This window comes from Barbus barbus (assembly GCF_936440315.1).
Source record: "Barbus barbus genome assembly, chromosome: 3".
Classification (NCBI taxonomy): Eukaryota; Metazoa; Chordata; class Actinopteri; order Cypriniformes; family Cyprinidae; genus Barbus; species Barbus barbus.
In genome coordinates this window covers 753,117-775,272 of record NC_136731.1, presented here as the reverse complement: position 1 = coordinate 775,272, position 22,156 = coordinate 753,117, and the positions used below count along the sequence as shown (strand labels likewise).

The 22,156-nt window shown below is 38.2% G+C and overlaps 2 protein-coding genes across 2 annotated transcripts; one reads left to right on the top strand and one right to left on the bottom strand.

Annotated features, from left to right (window-relative positions):
• Window positions 1–448: 448 nt before the first annotated feature.
• LOC306856459 (uncharacterized protein) lies at window positions 449–7,077 on the top strand. The gene is made up of 3 exons (XM_079395757.1): window positions 449–507; window positions 3,081–3,235; window positions 5,311–7,077. The coding sequence occupies exons 2-3, from the start codon at window positions 3,151–3,153 to the stop codon at window positions 6,696–6,698; spliced, it is 1,473 nt and encodes a 490-aa protein (XP_079251883.1). The 5' UTR covers window positions 449–507; window positions 3,081–3,150; the 3' UTR covers window positions 6,699–7,077.
• A 5,173-nt stretch (window positions 7,078–12,250) lies between these two features.
• Window positions 12,251–20,433, bottom strand: LOC306856366 (uncharacterized protein). The gene is made up of 2 exons (XM_079395615.1): window positions 19,542–20,433; window positions 12,251–14,346 (listed from the first exon to the last, which is right to left on the bottom strand). The coding sequence occupies exons 1-2, from the start codon at window positions 20,218–20,220 to the stop codon at window positions 13,082–13,084; spliced, it is 1,944 nt and encodes a 647-aa protein (XP_079251741.1). The 5' UTR covers window positions 20,221–20,433; the 3' UTR covers window positions 12,251–13,081.
• Between the last annotated feature and the right edge of the window lie 1,723 nt (window positions 20,434–22,156).

The following is a 22,156-nucleotide window of genomic DNA, read 5'->3' as shown; positions in this document are numbered from 1 at the left end:
CTCTGCCTAAATGTTCACGCAAATTACTCATGATCCAGCTTCACCTACAGAAGAAGTGAGCATAAGGGTTCTTAATGAATCTTTGCAAATAACCTTTCCTAGTTAGCAAGTTTCAAGATGAAAAGTGTACCGTCTCTCAGAGATCTGCGTCACCCCACGGAGGGAGAGGGGCGGGGTCAGCAGAGCTCATTAGCATTTTAACAAACACATTTTTTACACATTTTTTTCATAACCCGTGAATTTGACATTATTTGCATTTTAATCTAATTTAGATCTGGTATAAATCACTGCACCAAAACATTACAGTTTTTTTAAGACAAAATCTGACACTGTTTCATTAGCAGTACTTAATATTTTTATCACATCATTGGACAATACATATCACCAATGATTCAGCTCTTTTATTATATATCATAATTTATCAGAGCGCGAACGGGACTTTTATTTTGGTATGGTGATGTGACGTCATAAGCCTGCGTCGCGCTCCAGCATCAGAGCTGCAGAAAGGTTTGTGTTTTTAAAGCGTTTTGTTAATGTGTTAATCCATATACACCGTTCAATCAATTCACAAGCAGTGCAGAAAGAATTATTGAGGGCAACACTGCAATGCTTTATTCTGTTAGGATATTATTTAATCTAATCCTATATCGTGAATCGGTTTAGTGTGAATAAACGCAAGTAACGTTAGTGATAGAGAAACAGCTTTTCACAAACTCAACTGATTCACTAAAATGATTCAGTGAGTCGACTCTCTTGAATCACCGCGCGCTGTCGAGACACAGCTGCCCAAAACAACGAAAGTGTGATGATAACTTTTACAAACCGGCTTTTAGATCAAAGTGTGATATATAATATAATTAAAAAGGAAATGAATACCAAATATAAGTCATAACTAAATACGAAATGTCTGTATAATGTGTTCTTTTATTCAATTGTAGTGCTACTGTGTTTAATCAAGTGATTTAATGTGATGTGATTAACTCTCACTTTGACTCCCTTACTAGTGCGCTGACCACTGAACTAGGGAGCTGACTACTGAACTAGTGTGCTGACCACTGAACTAGTGAACTGACAACTGAACTAGTGAACTGACCACTGAACTAGAGCGCTGACCACTGAACTAGTGCGCTGACCACTGAACTAGTGCACTGACCACTGAACTAGAGCGCTGACCACTGAACTAGTGATCTGACCACTGACCACTGAACTACTGAACTAGTGAACTAGTGAACTGACAACTGAACTAGTGAACTGACCACTGAACTACTGGACTAGTGAACTACTGAACTGACCACTGAACTAGTGAACTGACAACTGAACTAGTGAACTGACAACTGAACTAGTGAACTGACCACTGAACTAGTGCGCTGACCACTGAACTAGTGCACTGACCACTGAACTAGAGCGCTGACCACTGAACTAGTGCACTGACCACTGAACTAGAGCGCTGACCACTGAACTAGTGATCTGACCACTGAACTACTGAACTGACCACTGAACTACTGAACTAGTGAACTGACAACTGAACTAGTGAACTGACCACTGAACTACTGGACTAGTGAACTACTGAACTGACCACTGAACTAGTGAACTGACAACTGAACTAGTGAACTGACCACTGAACTAGTGCGCTGACCACTGAACTAGTGCACTGACCACTGAACTAGTGCACTGACCACTGAACTAGTGATCTGACCACTGAACTACTGAACTGACAACTGAACTAGTGAACTGACAACTGAACTAGTGAACTGACCACTGAACTAGTGAACTACTGAACTGACCACTGAACTAGTGAGCTGACCACTGAACTAGCGCGCACCACTGAACTAGTGAACTGACCACTGAACTAGTGCACTGACCACTGAACTAGTGAGCTGACCACTGAACTAGTGAACTGACCACTGAACTAGTGCGCTGACCACTGAACTAGTGAACTGACCACTGAACTAGTGAGCTGACCACTGAACTAGTGAACTGACCACTGAACTAGTGCACTGACCACTGAACTAGTGAGCTGACCACTGAACTACTGAACTGACCACTGAACTAGTGAACTGACAACTGAACTAGTGAACTGACCACTGAACTACTGGACTAGTGAACTACTGAACTGACCACTGAACTACTGAACTAGTGAACTGACAACTGAACTAGTGAACTGACCACTGAACTAGTGCGCTGACCACTGAACTAGTGCGCTGACAACTGAACTAGTGAACTGACAACTGAACTAGTGAACTGACCACTGAACTACTGGACTAGTGAACTACTGAACTGACCACTGAACTACTGAACTAGTGAACTGACAACTGAACTAGTGAACTGACCACTGAACTAGTGCGCTGACCACTGAACTAGTGCGCTGACAACTGAACTAGTGAACTGACAACTGAACTAGTGAACTGACCACTGACCACTGAACTACTGAACTGACCACTGAACTAGTGAGCTGACCACTGAACTAGTGAGCTGACCACTGAACTAGCGCGCACCACTGAACTAGTGAACTGACCACTGAACTAGTGAGCTGACCACTGAACTAGCGCGCACCACTGAACTAGTGAACTGACCACTGAACTAGTGCACTGACCACTGAACTAGTGAGCTGACCACTGAACTAGTGCGCTGACCACTGAACTAGTGAACTGACAACTGAACTAGTGAACTGACCACTGAACTAGTGAGCTGACCACTGAACTAGTGAACTGACCACTGAACTAGTGCACTGACCACTGAACTAGTGAGCTGACCACTGAACTAGTGAGCTGACCACTGAACTAGCGCGCACCACTGAACTAGTGAACTGACCACTGAACTAGTGAGCTGACCACTGAACTAGTGAACTGACCACTGAACTAGTGCGCTGACCACTGAACTAGTGAGCTGACCACTGAACTAGTGCGCTGAACTAGTGAGCTGACCACTGAACTAGTGAGCTGACCACTGAACTAGTGAGCTGACCACTGAACTAGTGAACTGACCACTGAACTAGTGCGCTGACCACTGAACTAGTGCGCTGACTGAGATGCATTCAGTATTTAATCTGCATTGTTGTTTTCTCTCATAATGTTGAACAGGAAAGTGTTGAAACGCACAGAAAAACTCCTGCTGAAGCAACTGAGATATATGTGACTCACGATTATAAAGATGGAGTTTATTAAAGAGGAGAGTGAAGACATAAAGATCCAAGAAACATTCACAATCAAACAAGAAGAGACTGAGGAACAAACAGGTTGGTTTTCATTCTCAAAGCTGAACGCACTCATTTGATCCTCATTAAATGTCCAGCTCTGATGTTTTTGAAGAACGAGTTTGTAAAAACAGTGGCTAAGCCACCACCATGTTGGTCTAGGAGTGCTGTAAAAACAACAGTCAGAGGGGGATAGCTCGATGAAATGTCTCACAATAGTTTTCATAATTATTATGTTCCCTTGGCTGAAGAATATAGCCTATGAGGCTGGTAAACGTGCACCAGCAGTACTTAATAGAATTTCATTAGACCCAGTTATGATTTTTATGCAGATGTTCACGGAAAAATGAGCAAGACACGGCAGTTATAATATCATGATTATGGTTAAATAACAAAAGACATAAAATATAAACAAATTAGGTTACATTTATATGAAATAATTCAACACACCATTAGATATGACATTAAGAGCAACTTATGTAGATTTATTTAGTAAAAAGACCTGACTGCTTCCTTTGATTAGATGGTAAAAGTATACAAATATACACCAATCTCAGCGTGCGTTAATTTTGTGTCGCTAAATGCTTGCCTTACTAAGTCTTTCTTTGGCCTTCGCTCTGGAAGTGATCTGTTGATTCTGCTTAACTTTAATTAAAACTAAAACTATATAAAAACTAAATAAAAATGTGTTCACAAAATAAAAACTAAACTAAAACTAACAAAAATATGAATGAAACCAATAAAAACAAAACTGAATTTCATAAAAGGATATTAAAATAAAACAAATTTAAAAATTAAAAACTATAATAACCTTGGTTGGAACAAAATAAAACCAAAACCAAATGAGACAAAATAAAACTTGAAAAAAAAACAAACCAACTCCAGAGAGAGATCAAGAGAACTCAAAACATGTCCCGGAGAACAGCGGCGGTCAAACACGCAGACAAGGCTTAAAGGGATAGTTCACCCCAAAATAAAAATGCTGTCATTAATTACTCACCGTAAGACCTTCGTTCATCTTCAGAACACAAATTAAGATATTTTTGTTGAAATCGGCGAGCTATCTGAGCCTCCATAGACAGCAATGCCACTGAAATGTTCCCAGGTCCAGAAACGTATTAAATACATCAGTAAAACAGTCCATGTGACATCGGTGGCTACTTTAGATCCTCTGCTCTTAACTAATTATTGTCCTGTCTCTAAGCTTCCTTTTCTTTTCAAGGTATTGGAAACGTCTCGAGTATGTTGGCATCAGGGGAACAGCTTTAAACTGGTTTGCGTCCTATCTCGAGGGGAGAACGTTCTCTGTAGAAATTGATAACATCACTTCCTCTTCTGCTGCATGTACATGTGGTGTCCCACAAGGATCTGTTTTAGGCCCTCTTCTGTTTTATCTCCTTCCTTTTGGCTAATATTTTTCGTAAGCATCAGACTTCGTATCATTGTTATGCAGATGGCATACAGCTTTATCTACCTGTTAAGTCTGATTAGAATACATCCCTCCAGTCATTATTTGATTGTTTGGGTGAAGTTAAAAGTTGGATAGCGGATAACTAACTTCAATTAAATGATTCCAAGACTGAAGTGCTAGTTTTTGGACGTCTGTATTTTGCAAATACCCTGTCAAACACTTTGGCTCCTATAACTAACACTGTAGTGTCCTGTGTTTGGCATTGTATGTCTACCAGGTCTCCTGCTTTGTTCTGTTCGTTTTCCCTTTGGTTTGGTCAGTAAATACTGTTTATTTAAGGTATTCTACGTCTCCTCGCTCCTCCCCGCTGTGTGCGACGTGACAATCTGAACCATTTTATATTTATATTACTAAAATTTTAAACATTTTACATCCCTGACTTAAAATATAGTTAATGAAACATATATATATAGTTAGTAGTTCTCATTACAAAAATGTTCAATTTGTGCAGTCTTGCAGCAATTTGTGCAATTATTGAAATAACATTTCAACAATTCAAATGAACGCATCAGAATGCTCATATTTCTACTGTTACGTCAGGATTCACAAGTGCTTTTCCTTTCACATTTCTCTCTTTGATTTTTTATTTTATTTTAGTAATGTTTTAGTGATTTCCTGAAAATAAAACTTTTGACTTTCATTTTAGGTCTGATAGAAGAGAACAAGGCGATTGAAGAAGTCGATGAAGCGGGGGAGAAACATCAGGTCAAAACTGAAGAGATATCCTGGAGCTCCTTATTGAAAAACGACAATATATGTTTCACTTGCTCTCACTGTGGAAAGAGTTTCTCATGGAAGCAGAATCTTGACCTTGACATAACATTTCATCGTGGAGGGAAGCCATATGCATGTGATGAGTGCGAGAAGATTTTCACAATAAAAAGAAACCGTACCGAACACGTGAAAATTCACACTGCAGCGAAGCCACACACATGTGATCAATGTGGGAAGAGTTTCCCATACAAAGGAAACCTGGACAAACACTTGAGGGTCCACACTGGAGAAAAGCCACACAAATGTGATCAGTGCGGGAAGAGATTCACACGAAAAATAAACCTTAAAGAACACATGAAAGTCCACACTGGAGAGAAGCCATACACATGTGATCAGTGCGGGAAGAGATTCCCATATAAAGGAAACCTTAGCAAACACAAGAAAATCCACACTGGACATAAACCATATGCATGTGATCAATGTGGGAAGTGTTTCTTACAAAAAGTTACTTTTAATGATCACATGAGGATCCACACTGGAGAAAAGCTGCACAAATGTGATCAATGTGGGAAGAGTTTCACACGAAAAATAAACCTTAAAATACACATGAATGTCCACACTGGAGAGAAGCTGTTCACATGTGATCAGTGCGGGAAGAGATTCCCATATAAAAGAAACCTTATAGAACACATGACGATTCACACCGGAGAGAAACCGCACACGTGTGCTCAATGTGGGAAGAGTTATACACAAAAAGGAGGCCTTAAAGAACACATGAAAGTCCACACTGGAGAAAAGCCACACACATGTGATCAATGCGGGAAGAGTTTCAGAACACCAAGTGTTTTGAAAGAACATCTGCTTATTCATTCTAGAGAAAGGCTATATAGCTGTGATCAATGCGATAAGAAGTTTTTAAGGGCAAATTTCCTGAAGAATCACCAAAAAGTTCATACAAAGGAGAAGCCTTATGTGTGCTCTTTATGTGGAAATAGTTTTCGTCAGTTGGCTACTTTAAAACAACACCTGAAACGACACAGCGGTGTGAAGGATCATGTTTGCTCTGAGTGTGGGAAGGGTTTTTATAGAGATGGTGCACTGAAATTGCACAGGAAAATTCACATGAGAGAAACACCGTACAAGTGTTCACACTGTGACAAGAGCTTCAAACGCTCCGATTATCTGAGAATGCATGAGAGGATCCACACTGGAGAGAAGCCGTATCACTGCCATTCATGTGGGACGAGTTTCACTCATTTTTCTACTCTAACCAGTCATAAAAAAAAATGCATGTCTGAAATTAGAGTAATTACAGAGTAGTAGTTCGAGTTAAATGATAATTGATGAAACAGATAGTTGATTATTTCAGATGAATGTTTTTATTAATCATTTTATTGTTCTACTCATTTTGAATATCTGACTATCATTATTCAGTTTATCATTCATAAGTTTTCATATCCCACGTCAGTATTGCACATCTGTAAATAACTCATCAAACCTTCTGTAAATTCACAGTTCTGTCAATGGACATTTGTCCTTTTTCTGTATATTTTTATTACTATTTCTATTTTCTCTAACATTAGTGTTTTATTACCTTACTTTGATGCATGTCTGTACTATGTTTGTACTTTCTGTACTGGAAACTCCTCTAACACTAAGATAAATTGCTTGTGTGTAAATAAAGGTCTTTCTGATTCTGATTCATTTGTCTTTCTCTGTTTTAAAATGTATATCAGTAAGGGTGGGTTGCACCAACAAGGATTAAATGAAACAATGTTTTTTGATCTGGATTTTATTTTAAATCGAGTTGTGTTGCACCACTTAATTTTAAACACACATCAGGGATTAGAGTTCTAACCTGCGATTATCATCTCCAGCTACGATTCATTTTCTCCACCATGGGGGCTTCACCATGTAATCAAACAGCAACAATGTTAATGTTCCTTATCCTAAACTCTATGTATACTATGTAGACTTTCTGGAAAACATCCAGGACGACATATCACAGTCACCGGAAACACCAGAGCCAGAGCCCATCTCACCAGACACATTATCCCATATTGAGCAACTATAGACCAATATCAAATCTTCCTTTCATAGGTAAGATTATTGAAAAGGTAGTTTTTAATCAGCTGAACAACTACTTAAACTCAAATGGATATCTGGACAATTTTCAATCTGGTTTCCGAGCACATCACAGCACAGAGACAGCACTCATTAAGATAATAAATGATATTCGCCTCAATTCTGATTCTGGCAAAATATCAGTGCTGGTACTACTAGATCTTAGTGCTGCGTTTGACACTGTCGACCATAACATACTTCTAGAGAGACTGGAAAACTGGGTCGGGCTTTCTGGGATGGCACTCAAATGGTTCAGGTCATACTTAGAAGGGAGAGGTTATTATGTGAGTATAGGAGAGCATAAGTCTAAGTGGACGGCCATGACATGTGGAGTCCCACAAGGCTCAATTCTTGCACCGCTCCTGTTTTGCCTGTTTATGCTCCCACTAAGTCAAATAATGAGGAAGAACCAAATTCCCTATCATAGCTATGCTTATGATACCCAGATTTACCTAGCCTTATCTCCAAATGACTGCAGCCCCATTGACTCCCTCTGCCAATGCATTGATGAAATTAACAGTTGGATGTGCCAGAACCTTCTTCAGTTAAACAAGGAGAAAACTGAAGTCTTTGTTTCCAAAGATGAAGTTCTCAAGGTGAATGCATACCTTGACTCTAGGGGTCAAACAACTAAAAATCAAGTCAGAAATCTTGGGGTGATTCTGGAGACAGAGGGTGTATTCACACCAGGAAAGTCCTATAGTTCACTTGCTTTGGTCCGGACCAAATAGAATGTTTTTTTTTTTTTTTGGAGCGGTTCGCTTTCACACTGCCCTTTTTGCAAGTGAAACAGAAATTGGAAACAAAACCACACGTGTGCCAAGGTCATCCATACATTGGACAGAAATTCTCAAGCAAGGAAAACAGGAAGTGCAAAAACAGGCTAATCATAGAGATCTTTCGTAGTGCGATTTTTATTGTTTCACTAATTTGCTGTTATGTATACTAACGCAATATGAAGAAACTTATGAGCAGCGCACCAGAGTGCGATTGCTGTATTCACACCTGCCCAAAAGATCTGCACCAAAGGGGGAAACGAACCAGGGTTCGTTTTAATCAAACTAAACAAGACAGGTGTGAATACACCCTTAGTTTCAGTAGTCATGTCAAAGCAGTAACTAAATCAGCATACTATCACCTCAAAAACATTGCAAGAATTAGATGTTTTGTTTCCAGTCAAGACTTGGAGAAACTTGTTCATGCCTTTATCACCAGCAGGGTGGATTACTGTAATGGTCTCCTCACCGGCCTTCCCAAGAAGACCATTAGACAACTGCAGCTCATCCAGAACGCTGCTGCCAGGATTCTGACTAGAACCAGAAAATCTGAGCATATCACACCAGTCCTCAGGTCCTTACACTGGCTTCCAGTTACATTTAGGATTGATTTTAAAGTACTTTTACTTGTTGAATCGCTCTACCAGCTCTAAATTCCTACCATTACAGACAGGGGCACACCCCGAGTTTTAGCGAATACGTCAGATATGATGGTCAATGTAAGTAGGGGGTGAAGTAGGTGTTTTGGAAGGTGTTTTTTTTTTTTAACGCTCACTTAGTGCAGAAGAGTTTGAACAAAGCTTGAGGATATTTGTTTTTATTATTATTACAATTATTGTTCTCTTTTTTTCAACTCCTTATTTTTATGACTATTTTACTTTCTTTCATGTAAAGCACTTTGAAATACCATTGTCAAGTCAAGTCAAGTCTGCTTTATTGTCAATTCTTCCACATGTACGTCACATACATACAGAGAATTGAAATTGCGTTACTCTCAGACCCTTGGTGCATACAGTTAACATTAAACACGTTCAAATACAGATAAATACAGTTTAAACATATGTACATACAACTATACAAATATAGGACATTGTAGAAAAATAAAGAAATAGATAAAGTGGCATAAGGCACATGGCAGAATAGATAGAGTGCAAACCAGTTAAATAAAACAAAACTGTGCAGATATATGTGTAGTGCAAGAAGAAAAGGTAGTTTGCAGTCAGTGCTGGATGAGGTAGTGATCAGTTGCACAAGTGAGTTTTTAAGTTGGTGGGGGGGGGGGGGGGCTCATAGTGTCAGGGTTCAGTGTTGCATGGGGTAAAAGAGGGGAGGGGGGGTAAGGACGGGAGGGAGTTGTGTATGAAATGTGCTATATAAATAAACTTGCCTTGTGCGTGATGCGCTATTTACACATATTTCCCTAAACTGTCACACAGCTCATACATTCTTCTGCCAAGGGTTGAGCACTCGATTAGGAAAACAACAATTTCTATTTTTGTTACTTATTTTATTTCAGTTAGTCATTCACCAACTGTTGTTAGTTTAGTTTCGTTTTAGTTTTTTGTAATATTTGGACATTTTCATTTTATTTCAGTTTACAAACTTTTTTTCATCAATCGTTTTTGTCTTAACCTTGGTAGGGTGATTGTGTTCAAACACTGCCAACACACATTTATGTACAAACACCATGTAAAAGTGGATTTTGCATAATAGGTGCCCTTTAAGATTAACTTTTCGATACTACAGTCTTCTGTAATTTAGCCCCAGGGCTTGTTCAATACCAGGTCCAGGTATTTATTCCTACTTACAAGTGAAGCACAGAAGGATCAGTTGCAAAGCTACATGACAGTACATCTTGCATATGCATTTCCTAAATACATCTTACATGGAAGAATAACTTTTTAAAAACAACAGTGAAGAACAAATTACAAATAAATCTCTTTAAAAGTGTTTAACAAGAACAGTGTCCTGAACAAGAACAGTTTGTAAAAAGTGTCTACAAGTAAGCAAACTACAAGTGATACATGCATTATAAGACAATTGAACATAATATGAAACTCGTAAGAAAACAGTTATATCATGAAACAAACTGATACAAGAATAAAACGTTGTTATTTTGGGGAGGAACTCCATCTTTGAGTTGATCTGAATCTCTCAGTTGAATCTGCTGGTTTTGAAGGTGAAGAACTTTATTCACTGTGAAAACTTCAGATAATTAGGGCCCAAGCCAGTAAGGTGCAGGGCCCTCTTGTTTTCCTAAGTTTTTTTTTATTGGTCAGAAACTGTCAGAAAACTTGATGTATAGCTCACACATACTTGCACGTATTCATATGAAACTCGGTACACATATAGAACTCATTGAGCCGAACAACTTCCGCGCAGCATGTCATAGGCTCCGCCCAACAGGAAGTCGGCTATTCAGGGCTGTTTAAAAAGCGCATGCTCTGGAATTTGATATACTCCTCTGAGGATTTCCAAACAATTGCCACCAAACTCGGTGAAAATTATCTCAAGACATTGGGGACGCTAAATTGCAAAGATGTTTTTGATATCTGGAACGGTTTGCCCGTGGCGAGGCGATGAAGTTATGGCGAAAAATAAGAAACAGGAAATGCCTAATAACGTCCACATGCATTGTATGATGTTGATCAAACTTCACTGGTTCGTTCGTTTGTTGTATGATGCCGATCGCATAGATGTGACTATTAGGAGTCAAAGTTATAGCGCCACCAACTGGCTGCAGGAAGTGTGTCGTTTTCAAAATGCCTTGAATTCAGCATCTTATTTTTACTCGATTTGCTTCAAACTTCATCAGAATAATGTCAAAACACGGCCGATGTAAAACTGTGAAGGGAATATTTATATCTAAAATTATGTTGCCATGGCAACGTGTCAAAGTTGAAAATTCGTTTCTGGTGATTTTGAGGCAGAAAAAAGGTCATAAACGGGTGTGGAAGAGGCGCTCTATAGCGCCACCTTTTGTCAAAAATGGGGGGGTTAGTTTTAGCTACAGACACCAATCTCGGTACATAAATTGTTCACATTAAGCCGAGCAACTTTCTAATTTACAGTCATTAGCTACGACCAACAGGAAGTCGGCTATTTTTATTTTAATGTGGGTTTTTTTTTAATCAGGCTGTAAATAAATTCATACTCCTCCAAGCAGAAACAAGTAATTCACACCAAACATTTTTCACATGATGCCAATATACTGAAGATGCTAAATTGCGAACGGATTTAGGATATCTTGAACGGTGTTTTAATGGCAATTTATTAAATTTACAGTAAAAAAGAGAGCATTTTTTTTCTATCTTTTAAGAGCAGCTTCCAAACACTTCATAAAAACTTACATACACAGAACAAGCCATTCTGAGGAAATGTGATTAATTTCATGAATTTACAATACACTATGGAAAGCAAAAAATTAAAAAACTTATGAGACAGCTTCATGTCACTCTGCTTCTGTGTGAGGGGTGGGGGTGGGGGGTGGGTGAGAAAGAGAAAGAGGGTCTGTTTAAACTTTTTAACCTTTAATAGTGGTTTTAAATGTTCAAAACATTTTCACCCCCGGGTCTTAATGCATCACGTTTCCTTCTGGAGCATCAGTGAATGTTTGAACCTTTTTTTAATAGTTGTGTTCGAGTCCCTCTTTTGTCCTCAGTGTGAAAAGGGGGATCTCATAATCATACAGTCACTGCTGGAAAGGGTTCAACTATGCAAAAGATGCTGGAAATCATCCTTTATAAAGCATTGTCCCAACATTAATAGTCATTAGTAAGTAGTTCAGAAATACAGCTATAAATGCCCTGTTCTATATTTATAAGGCATATCTGTTACAAAGGAGATTTAAAGGCTCAGTTATCTTCCTAACAGAAAAAATAAACAAACACAACACAGAGGGATACAAAACAGAAATATTTTTTCAAGATGCAAAAAATGAAACTGTACACTTGAATTTTTTTTTTTTTTTTTCAATGAAGTTCCAGAGGTTTATTTTTCATTTTTTATTAAATGAATAGTTGTACGGTTTCATTTTTTGCATCTTGAAAAAAACATTTATGTGTTCTGTATCCCTCTGCATAAACCTTGCACGCTGGGGGTGAAAGAATGGATGAAACGCATTTGTCCGTGTTTCACTCCGTCTCAAATCGTGCTCGAGGATAGCCCTCATCTCTTCCGCGACTCCGTACACTTTCAACTCGTTTTATTTTCTCAAGCAAGAGACTGTACGACATTCACGTCACATGATTTGACTGATTAGACCTAAGAATGCTAGATCTGAAGATCATCTACTTGCTGTGAATGTTTTTTGTATGACTGTAGAGCAGAGGATTGACTGAAAAGCTTCCCACATGCAGTGCAGTGATACGGTTTCTCTCCAGTGTGGATCCTCTCATGTGCTTTCTGATGTGCTGAACGACTGAATCTCTTGTAGCAGTGTGAACACAAACGGTTTCTCTCCAGTGTGGATCCTCTCATGTGCTTTCTGATGTGCTGAACGACTGAATCTCTTGTAGCAGTGTGAACACAAACGGTTTCTCTCCAGTGTGGATCCTCTCATGTGCTTTCTGATGTGCTGAACGACTGAATCTCTTGTAGCAGTGTGAACACAAACGGTTTCTCTCCAGTGTGGATCCTCTCATGTGCTTTCTGATGTGCTGAACGACTGAATCTCTTGTAGCAGTGTGAACACAAACGGTTTCTCTCCAGTGTGGATCCTCTCATGTGCTTTCTGATGTGCTGAACGACTGAATCTCTTGTAGCAGTGTGAACACAAACGGTTTCTCTCCAGTGTGGATCCTCTCATGTGCTTTCTGATGTGCTGAACGACTGAATCTCTTGTAGCAGTGTGAACACAAAAGGTTTCTCTCCAGTGTGGATCCTCTCATGTCTTTTCTGATGTGCTGAACGACTGAATCTCTTGTCACAGAGTGAACACTTATAAGGTTTCTCTCCAGTGTGGATCATATTGTGTCTTTTCAGTTGTCCTGAACGACTGAATCTCTTGTCACAATGTGAACACTTATAAGGTTTCACTCCAGTATGGATCCTTTCATGTATTTTTAGGTCTACTGAATCACTGAATCTCTTATTGCATTGTGGACACATATAAGGTTTCTCTCCAGTGTGGATCTTCTCATGTGCTTTCTGATGTGATGAATCACTGAATCTCTTGTCGCAGTGTGAACACTTAAAAGGTTTCTCTCCAGTGTGGATCCTCTCATGTCTTTTCTGATGTGCTAAACGACTGAATCTCTTGTCACAGAGTGAACACTTATAAGGTTTCTCTCCAGTGTGGATCATATTGTGTCTTTTCAGTTGTCCTGAACGACTGAATCTCTTGTCACAGTGTGAACACTTATAAGGTTTCACTCCAGTATGGATCCTTTGATGTATTTTTAGGGCTCCTGAATCACTGAATCTCTTATTGCATTGTGGACACTTATAAGGTTTCTCTCCAGTGTGGATCCTATTGTGTCTTTTCAGTTGTCCTGACCGACTGAATCTTTTGTCACAGTGTGAACACTTATAAGGTTTTTCTCCAGTGTGAATCATCTCATGCAGATTTGTACACGTCTTTTCACACTCAAAGCACATGTACTCTCCAACAGTAGTATGTATTTTCTGACCCATTTTCAAATTTTGTAGACGCTCAAAACTGTTACCACACAATTTACACGAATGTGACTTCTCCTTTGCATGAACTTTCAAGTGTTTCTTCAGAACTGAAGCCCCTAAAAACATTTTCCCGCATTGATCACATGTGTGCAGCTTCTCTCTAGTGTGGATGTCCATGTGTGTCTTAAGGTTTGATGATTGTGAGAAACTCTTCCCGCACTGATCACAAGAGTACAATTTCTCTCCAGTATGAACTCTCATGTGACGCTCAAGACTCATTTTGCATGTGAACCTCGACTGAGTGCAGGTGAAAGATTTCTTGTCTCTTCTTTGCTTTAAATCTTTCAGTTTGGTTTGAGAGCAACTCAAAGTTTTTTCTTCAATTTTGACATGATTTTTCTCCTCAGCTTCACTTGGTTCTTCATTCTTCTCGTTTTCTTCAATCGACTCTGAAATAAAAGAAAAAATGGTGAAATGTGAACATAAAAGTGAACCCAGATGTAACAGTGCAGGGCTCCAGACTAACATTTGAGCGCAGCGCCACTAACTTTTACAGATGGTGGCACCAGAAGCAGGTTTGGTTGTTGCTGGGGGGCATCAAAAATAAAGATAATTTAATCATAAAATTACAGAGGCTTTGCATTAATAAGTGTAGTTACTAATAATATTACATTCTTGGTACACATTTGACAGTAAAGCACTGAGCTTGAGTTGGGAAGCATACAAAATTTACTTTTAGTAACATTAGTCTCATGCAAAATCTAATTTGTATATAGAAAATTAATATATACTGCTCTTACTTATTGTCCTCTGTAGTATTAAATAGACCTGACTGACAACTTTTAATTGAGTGATTTTAATTGATTTACAAATCACCAAACTTTGCATCTGAATTGCACTTTTTCTTACTACATACACAAAAATAGTGCAAAACTTTGACAGAATTTGATCTCTTGGTGATCTGATGTTTTATAATAGATATTTTATCATTTCGAAATATAAAGCAAGTAGAAATGAATGACTAATAAGCCAATAAAAGCTCCTGTGCTGCCATCAACTGGTTATTATGGTAATTTGATGTATTTTTTAATTTTACACAAGTGCTTTTTAGCCACAAAACTATATTTTGATATACACTGTGTTTTGTCCAATTGGATCATTTTTAGTGTTTTAAAGTGCTGGAAACAGCTGTGTGGAATACTTGAAAGTCATTCAAAAGTTCTTGAATTTGTCTCTCAAAAGGTTGTATAAACCCTGAAATTGATGATGTAATAACATTGGACTATTTCTGCCATGGTTTCAGTTAGTGTTACTGCTTTTGGGTTTCTGCGTCAGTGCCAGTGTTGCCAATTTAGCTATTTTGTAGCTAGATTAGTGACCTCCCCGCCCCTTTTAAGACTTGTTTCAAAAGTTTAGGGACAAATATAGCAACTGCTTGGACAAACCTTATCTAAATTCTCATCTGATCTGTATTCATCTTTATATAGATCAGTGAATTTCCCATTATGATGTCATCTAGTGACATTTAGCTAGTAGTTTTAGCTACTTCAATTCAAAGCAGTTGGCAACACTGGTCAGTGCTGTTTGATCGGTTCATAACAGGATTTGAATGCTGCTCACTAGCAGCTACCTTATTCAGTCTGTGGCGAGTTCAAACGCTTTTCACTGGATCTCGCAGCACTGCGCAGTAACAGTATCACAAGATCAACGTTGGTTCCCAATTAATCCTGTTCTGAGCTCGTTTGCTGACCAGTTTGCTTGCGCTGCTCTCTATTATCGGTAGATCCCGCCCCCCTTGCTCACTCAGACAAACAAACGAAGTTGCTAACGGTCTTAATGTCTCAGTGTGAAAACCTTGTCCCAAGATGTTTTTGATCAATTTTGGACAGAAGGACCATCATTCAACTGTGGGATTTAAATATGCCATGGTGGGATTTATAAAAGATTTTAAAATAAATATGTAAAAATAGCCTCATGTTACAGCCGTCATGGTCACAATGACAACATGCCGGATTAACACTGTTCATGTACCGCAGTGTAAGATTAAATTCATTTACATTTAACCAGTTTAATATGGAGAGGTACTGAAGTACCTGTGTGTTTTGACCTACATTGTACACAATAGTTTGCTATTTAGGTTTGTATGTTAGCATAGACTAGGGATGAGCCGTATACCAGTACTGGAAAAGTACCATTATATATTATATTTAAAATGGTACGATATCATAATTTTGCTCAATTCGGTATTTCATACGCTGCAGTTGCAAATGCTTCCCAAATTGCTGCGCAGCAATTCAGGTGTCTTTTATACAGGTAAGGAGCTAAGAGTAGGAGCACTCTCTTAAAGGGATATTAATTTCATAGTGTAAACAGCTTCAGTGATTTTAATGGGAGTTTTTGAGAGTGCTTGAACTCTATAGACTGTCAGTAAAAATTCTTTGATCATGTAAATGTTCTTTGTTCTCTTTCTGTACAATGATTAGTCTTTAAATGTTAAATTCACATTAAATATAAAGTCAGTTGTATTCAAATATGTTATGGCATGACACCCATATCTGTTAAGTAAACAAACAGACAGGTTTTTATGCATAGTTAATAGATTAGATTATTAGGTTACTTTGACCATCGCCCACTAGATCAACTAACATAATCTATAAAGGTGAGAAGATTGTAGACCTACTCAAGGCTGGAATGGGCTAGAAGACCAATAATCACACAATACGCTATTTCTTCCATGTTTTAATTTTAATAGTAAACCCATTTGAGTTTAATAGAGTTTTTATGGATTCATTTGGACTGCACTGTAAATTAAAACTAATGGAATTTACTATCACATAGCCCAATCTTAAGATACCGTCACATAGCCCAAGCTTAAGATACCGTCACATAGCCCAAGCTTAAGATACCGTCACATAGCCCAAGCTTAAGATACCGTCACATAGCCCAAGCTTAAGATACCGTCACATAGCCCAAGCTTAAGATACCGTCACATAGCCCAAGCTTAAGATACCGTCACATAGCCCAAGCTTAAGATACCGTCACATAGCCCAATCTTAAGATACCGTCACATAGCCCAAGCTTAAGATACCGTCACATAGCCCAAGCTTAAGATACCGTCACATAGCCCAAGCTTAAGATACCGTCACATAGCCCAAGCTTAAGATACCGTCACATAGCCCAAGCTTAAAATACCGTCACATAGCCCAAGCTTAAGATACCGTCACATAGCCCAAGCTTAAGATACCGTCACATAGCCCAAGCTTAAGATACCGTCACATAGCCCAAGCTTAAGATACCGTCACATAGCCCAAGATTAGGGCAACAGAAATTGTGACATTTCAATAGGGTATTGAACCAAGTGTGCCTATAACAGGCTATTAGTGTTATAGTTTTATTAATATAGTTGCGGTCTTCTTCTTCAATGGAGCTATGAAGACAATTAAATTTACACTTATTATATACAGTACATTGAGCTTTTTAAGGTAATCAATTGATGTGAATTATATGAATGAATAGTCACCTCTCTAAGTTATGATTTAGTCACCAGAAAAGAATTAATGAAGAATTATGAGAGGTTATGCTATTACACATACATTTCTAACATGTAAATTATTGAAGCCAAATATTTACATTTCCCCAAGCTGTTTAGCTGTAGTACAGTATTCATAGGCTTAATTATGACGCATACAGTGGCTCCACTTTTAACTCTCTCTTTATATTACCCTTGTTGTAGATGGATGCACGGAGGAAGACGAGAGTAAGAAGTGCAACCAACACCAGGGAAGGCAGTTTTTGTCAGAGCCTTTGTTATTCTTACTTTTGACATTAATTTCCTGTTTTTACACCAGACATATAGCGGTAAAAAATATTGGTTATCGGCCGACTTGGTCTGTAATAATCGGTATCGGCCCTGAAAAATGCATATCGGTCGACCCCTAGTTATTTGACTCATTAAACCGCAAATCTATTTATAACTTTTTTGAAATGCGTTTTTCTTTATTTTGTTGTTGTTGTTATTCTGTCTCTCACTGTTCAAATAAACCTACCACTCGGTATTCTGGGCAATGTTTATGTGCATTGGGAATCACATTGTTCAAATAAATCTAAGGGAACAGTTATTTTACATACAGCACTCAGTGAAAATGACATGAATACGACAGTGGGCAAATGCATAAAGCGGAGCATAATTTTAAATCACGAGTTTAACGTTTGTTGATCGCGCGTTTCCTTGTGTCCGCAATCAATTCACACGGACCGACCGTCACGCAGAGAACACATGATCATGCAAGATACAAATGCAAACTTCACAAGATCTCACAACTGGATTCGACTAAGTTTGCAAGGTTTGTGAAATGAAATGTTCATTAGTCATTCAAAGATTTGTTTAAATGATATAAATGCGTATTTGCTGAATGCTGACGGCAAACAAGATAGTATTGTAATGTTTGCCTTTCTGCTACTAATAATATAAAAGCAATCGTTCTAATACTTTTTGTACTGCTTGGATAGAGCAAGAAAACCTTCTAATATGCATGTGCAGATTCAGTCGAGTGATAAAGTTGTGTTGAACTTAACACATGAAGCAAACGATTTTTTAAAATAACCATAATATTAACAGCAATGCTGAAATACAAGTGCCCGGTTCTGTCAGTCAGATGCGTATGAAAGTTGCATGTGTTTCTATATCAAACACTGCACGTTTTCTTTCATAAAAGTTTTAGCTTAAAAATGAAGATAAGGTAAACGTGCAAATAATTACATTTTAGATTCATTCATTTTGCCACCACGCTTTGTTTTATATTTAGAGCATCGTTTCTCTTTTTAAATCATTTAATATTTCAGTATTTATCTATATTGTTGTTGAATTTAAATTTCTTTCTAAAACTACTTTTTTTTGTAAATGACTACTCAGTGATTTTCTAATTTAACACAATGATAACTTTAAATTACCTGTAACACATCATGTGCCGATTAATTAAAGATAAAGTTAAGTAATGTCATTAATTTGAGGTTAATTTAATGAATAACTTTACGTAATTAGATTAAACAATAATCGCTTGATAATCCCATTTAAAAAATGAAAATAAACAATTAACTTAATTTCTGTCATTATTGATTCACATGTTGTCCCAAACCTGTATTAATATCTTTCTTGTGCTTTAATGTGGGTAAGCAAACAGTAGCTGGTCCACTTTTGCTAGTAGGAAAAAATATATAATGGAAGTCTGTACAACTGTAAAAATAACATTTATTTTATTTATCATAACATCATAATATTGTTTTCTGTGAATGAGTGAGCAGAATTGTTTGTGGCATTAACTCTAGTCTACCACATCCAGTTCTCAGAAGTCTTGTGAACAGATGTTCTGTGTGTTTTATGGCCTTAGTTTTTCACTAACCATGCATAAATGTCGTTTTCTCATGTAACATGTAGGGTAGATTTATGCTGCTCATGTATTATTGTATCACAGTTTGAGCAGAATACAGTGTAATCACACGTAAGACATTAATATGTTGTTGTTTTTTTAATACTGAAAAAAAAAAAAAAACTTCTCCAGGGCCCCAAAATCCCTCAGACCTTAAGCTTTGTCAGCCTAATGTATCACAAACAGTCATTAAATGTGAATCAAAAATAAACACCAACCTTCATGTTCCTCATGTTTTATTCTCAAGGGTTCTGGATCTGGTTCTTGTTTTATTCTCAAGGGTTCTGGTTCCTCATGTTTTATTCTCAAGGGTTCTGGTTCCTCATGTTTTATTCTCCAGGGTTCTGGTTCCTCATGTTTTATTCTCAAGGGTTCTGGATCTGGTTCTTGTTTTATTCTGCAGGGTTCTGGTTCTTGTTTTATTCTCAAGGGTTCTGGTTCCTCCTGTTTTATTCTCAAGGGTTCTGGATCTGGTTCTTGTTTTATTCTGCAGGGTTCTGGTTCCTCCTGTTTTATTCTCAAGGGTTCTGGTTCCTCATGTTTTATTCTGCAGGGTTCTGGTTCCTCCTGTTTTATTCTCAAGGGTTCTGGTTCCTCCTGTTTTATTCTCCAGGGTTCTGGTTCCTCCTGTTTTATTCTCAAGGGTTCTGGTTCCTCGTGTTGTATTCTCCAGGGTTCTGGTTCTTGTTTTATTCTCCAGGGTTCTGGTTCCTCGTGTTTTATTCTCAAGGGTTCTGGTTCCTCATGTTTTATTCTCCAGGGTTCTGGTTCCTCCTGTTTTATTCTCAAGGGTTCTGGTTCCTCGTGTTGTATTCTCCAGGGTTCTGGTTCTTGTTTTATTCTCCAGGGTTCTGGTTTAATCATGTTCTCCTCACTCTCCTCTTTAACAAACACCATCTTCTCAGCAGCAGATCTCAGTTCAGATGATACTCCTCCAGATATTCCTGCTTGCTTCAACACTGAGTCATACTAATAATATTACAGAGATTTACTGACCTGATTCAAAAACTGCATTTGTCCATTTACAGAAACAACATTTCTAACAGTTTGCATTAAAACAGCAGCAGGACAAAACAACAGAGCATGTGGTGAGACTGAACTTCTTCCTCTGGGGTTTAATGGTGTTTGGCAAACAAACGTGTGTTTTAGCGCCACCCGCTGGACTGGAGAGAAGCAGAGAGAGAAGGGAAAGAATATGAGAAACACCTAGCAATTTTTAAAAATAATAATAGAGTGGTGGAACTATGATGTCACTTTGTAGGCGAAAACCCAGAAGCGAGTTAGCATTTTAGCACTTCCGGTTCCTTCGGCCCAGAGTCAATGGGTTTTTTTAATGGGATTTTGGTTAAATCCCTTAAATAAGGTCTGCGGTTCACACAGGCTCAAGATACTTTCACATTTTATTCTACCCGCGGTGTATAACACAGTGGGAGGATGAAATGAAAAAGTGGCCTGCCATAACTTATGAGGACATTTAAAATTTGTTTGTGTTGCTCGGAGTAGACGGGTCTTCGATGCGGAATTATAAAAGCACAGAGGCATATCAGTAGCTACGTTACCTGCACAGCGGAAAAGTCGGTCGAGTGCTGGTACATGAAATAGACAGCGATTTCGTGTTTTTAAAAGCAGACGTGAATGCAAGTCAAAGTGGCGCAAATGTGCATTCAGAATGTTAGCTTCATTCACCATTCATTTCATGGACAAAATATGCAGTGAAATATGCAATGAAAGTGAATGGTGACTGTGGATAACATATGTCTCCTTTTTTGTTCCACTGAGGAAAGTATTCAAAGTATTGGAATGATGCGAGTAAATGATGACATGTTTTATCTCTTTCATCTGTGAAAGCACTTGTTGATAGTTTTAAATTAGTAATGAAATTTTTTGGTCCTTATCCGTAAACTGATTACTGTGCTGTGCAGCATTAGTCTGATTAATATAAGTCTAATAAGTCTGATTAATAGCATCCAAAATAAGTTATAAAATAACTTAAATATGTGTTTCCTTTTGTTCCATGAGTTTTGAAAAAGTGACGAATTGGTGTTTATTTACCTAGAACTGCTAAACTGTATCATTTTCAGTGTATGTTGGGCGGGAATCAAAATAAATTGCATCTTGAATCTTGAAAGGTCTTGAAATTAGCTTCTTCGCCCTTCGGAGGTGCGTGCAAATCATAGGGTGCCCCACATCCACATTCAGCTCTTGTGCGTGGATTGTGATCAAAACAAATGTCTTGCAGGTATTTTTTTTACCTTTGAACCAGCTATTATGACACCCCCTAACTGCGCAAAGTACGCCAGTCTTTCTGTAGTCCATATTAAAAGTTAACTAGCCTGTAAAATCTACACAGTCGACGCAAAACTACGTAATCACAATACAACTAATATTAGCAGAAGTGCTTTACCGGAAATCTGACACATTATAGTTCGAAAATGGCGGCGTCCGCGTTTACATGAAAAATAAGGTGAATAAAACACACCAGTTACACCACACTCCTATTATATCACGCCGAACAGTTTATCAATTTATAGAATTTTCCAGTTGTATTATTTTGCCACGAAATGCAACACAAGTCTTCGGATGGAAGATGCTGGTTTTATCGCTTACTAATGCAGAGACTCTGGTTTGCACCGTAAGGTAAACTCATATTACATGTAAACACCACATTTGCCAGCTTTACGCGGTGAAAGTGAAACTTTAATAATGCATAGTGCTTAAAGCCACATTAAAATGAAATGTTTACGGCCACATGAAGCTGTTAGAGAGCATTGAGGATTTCCTAGAGGCAAGGATAAAATAACATTTTGTGGACCCACCTTAACAAAATGAGAGC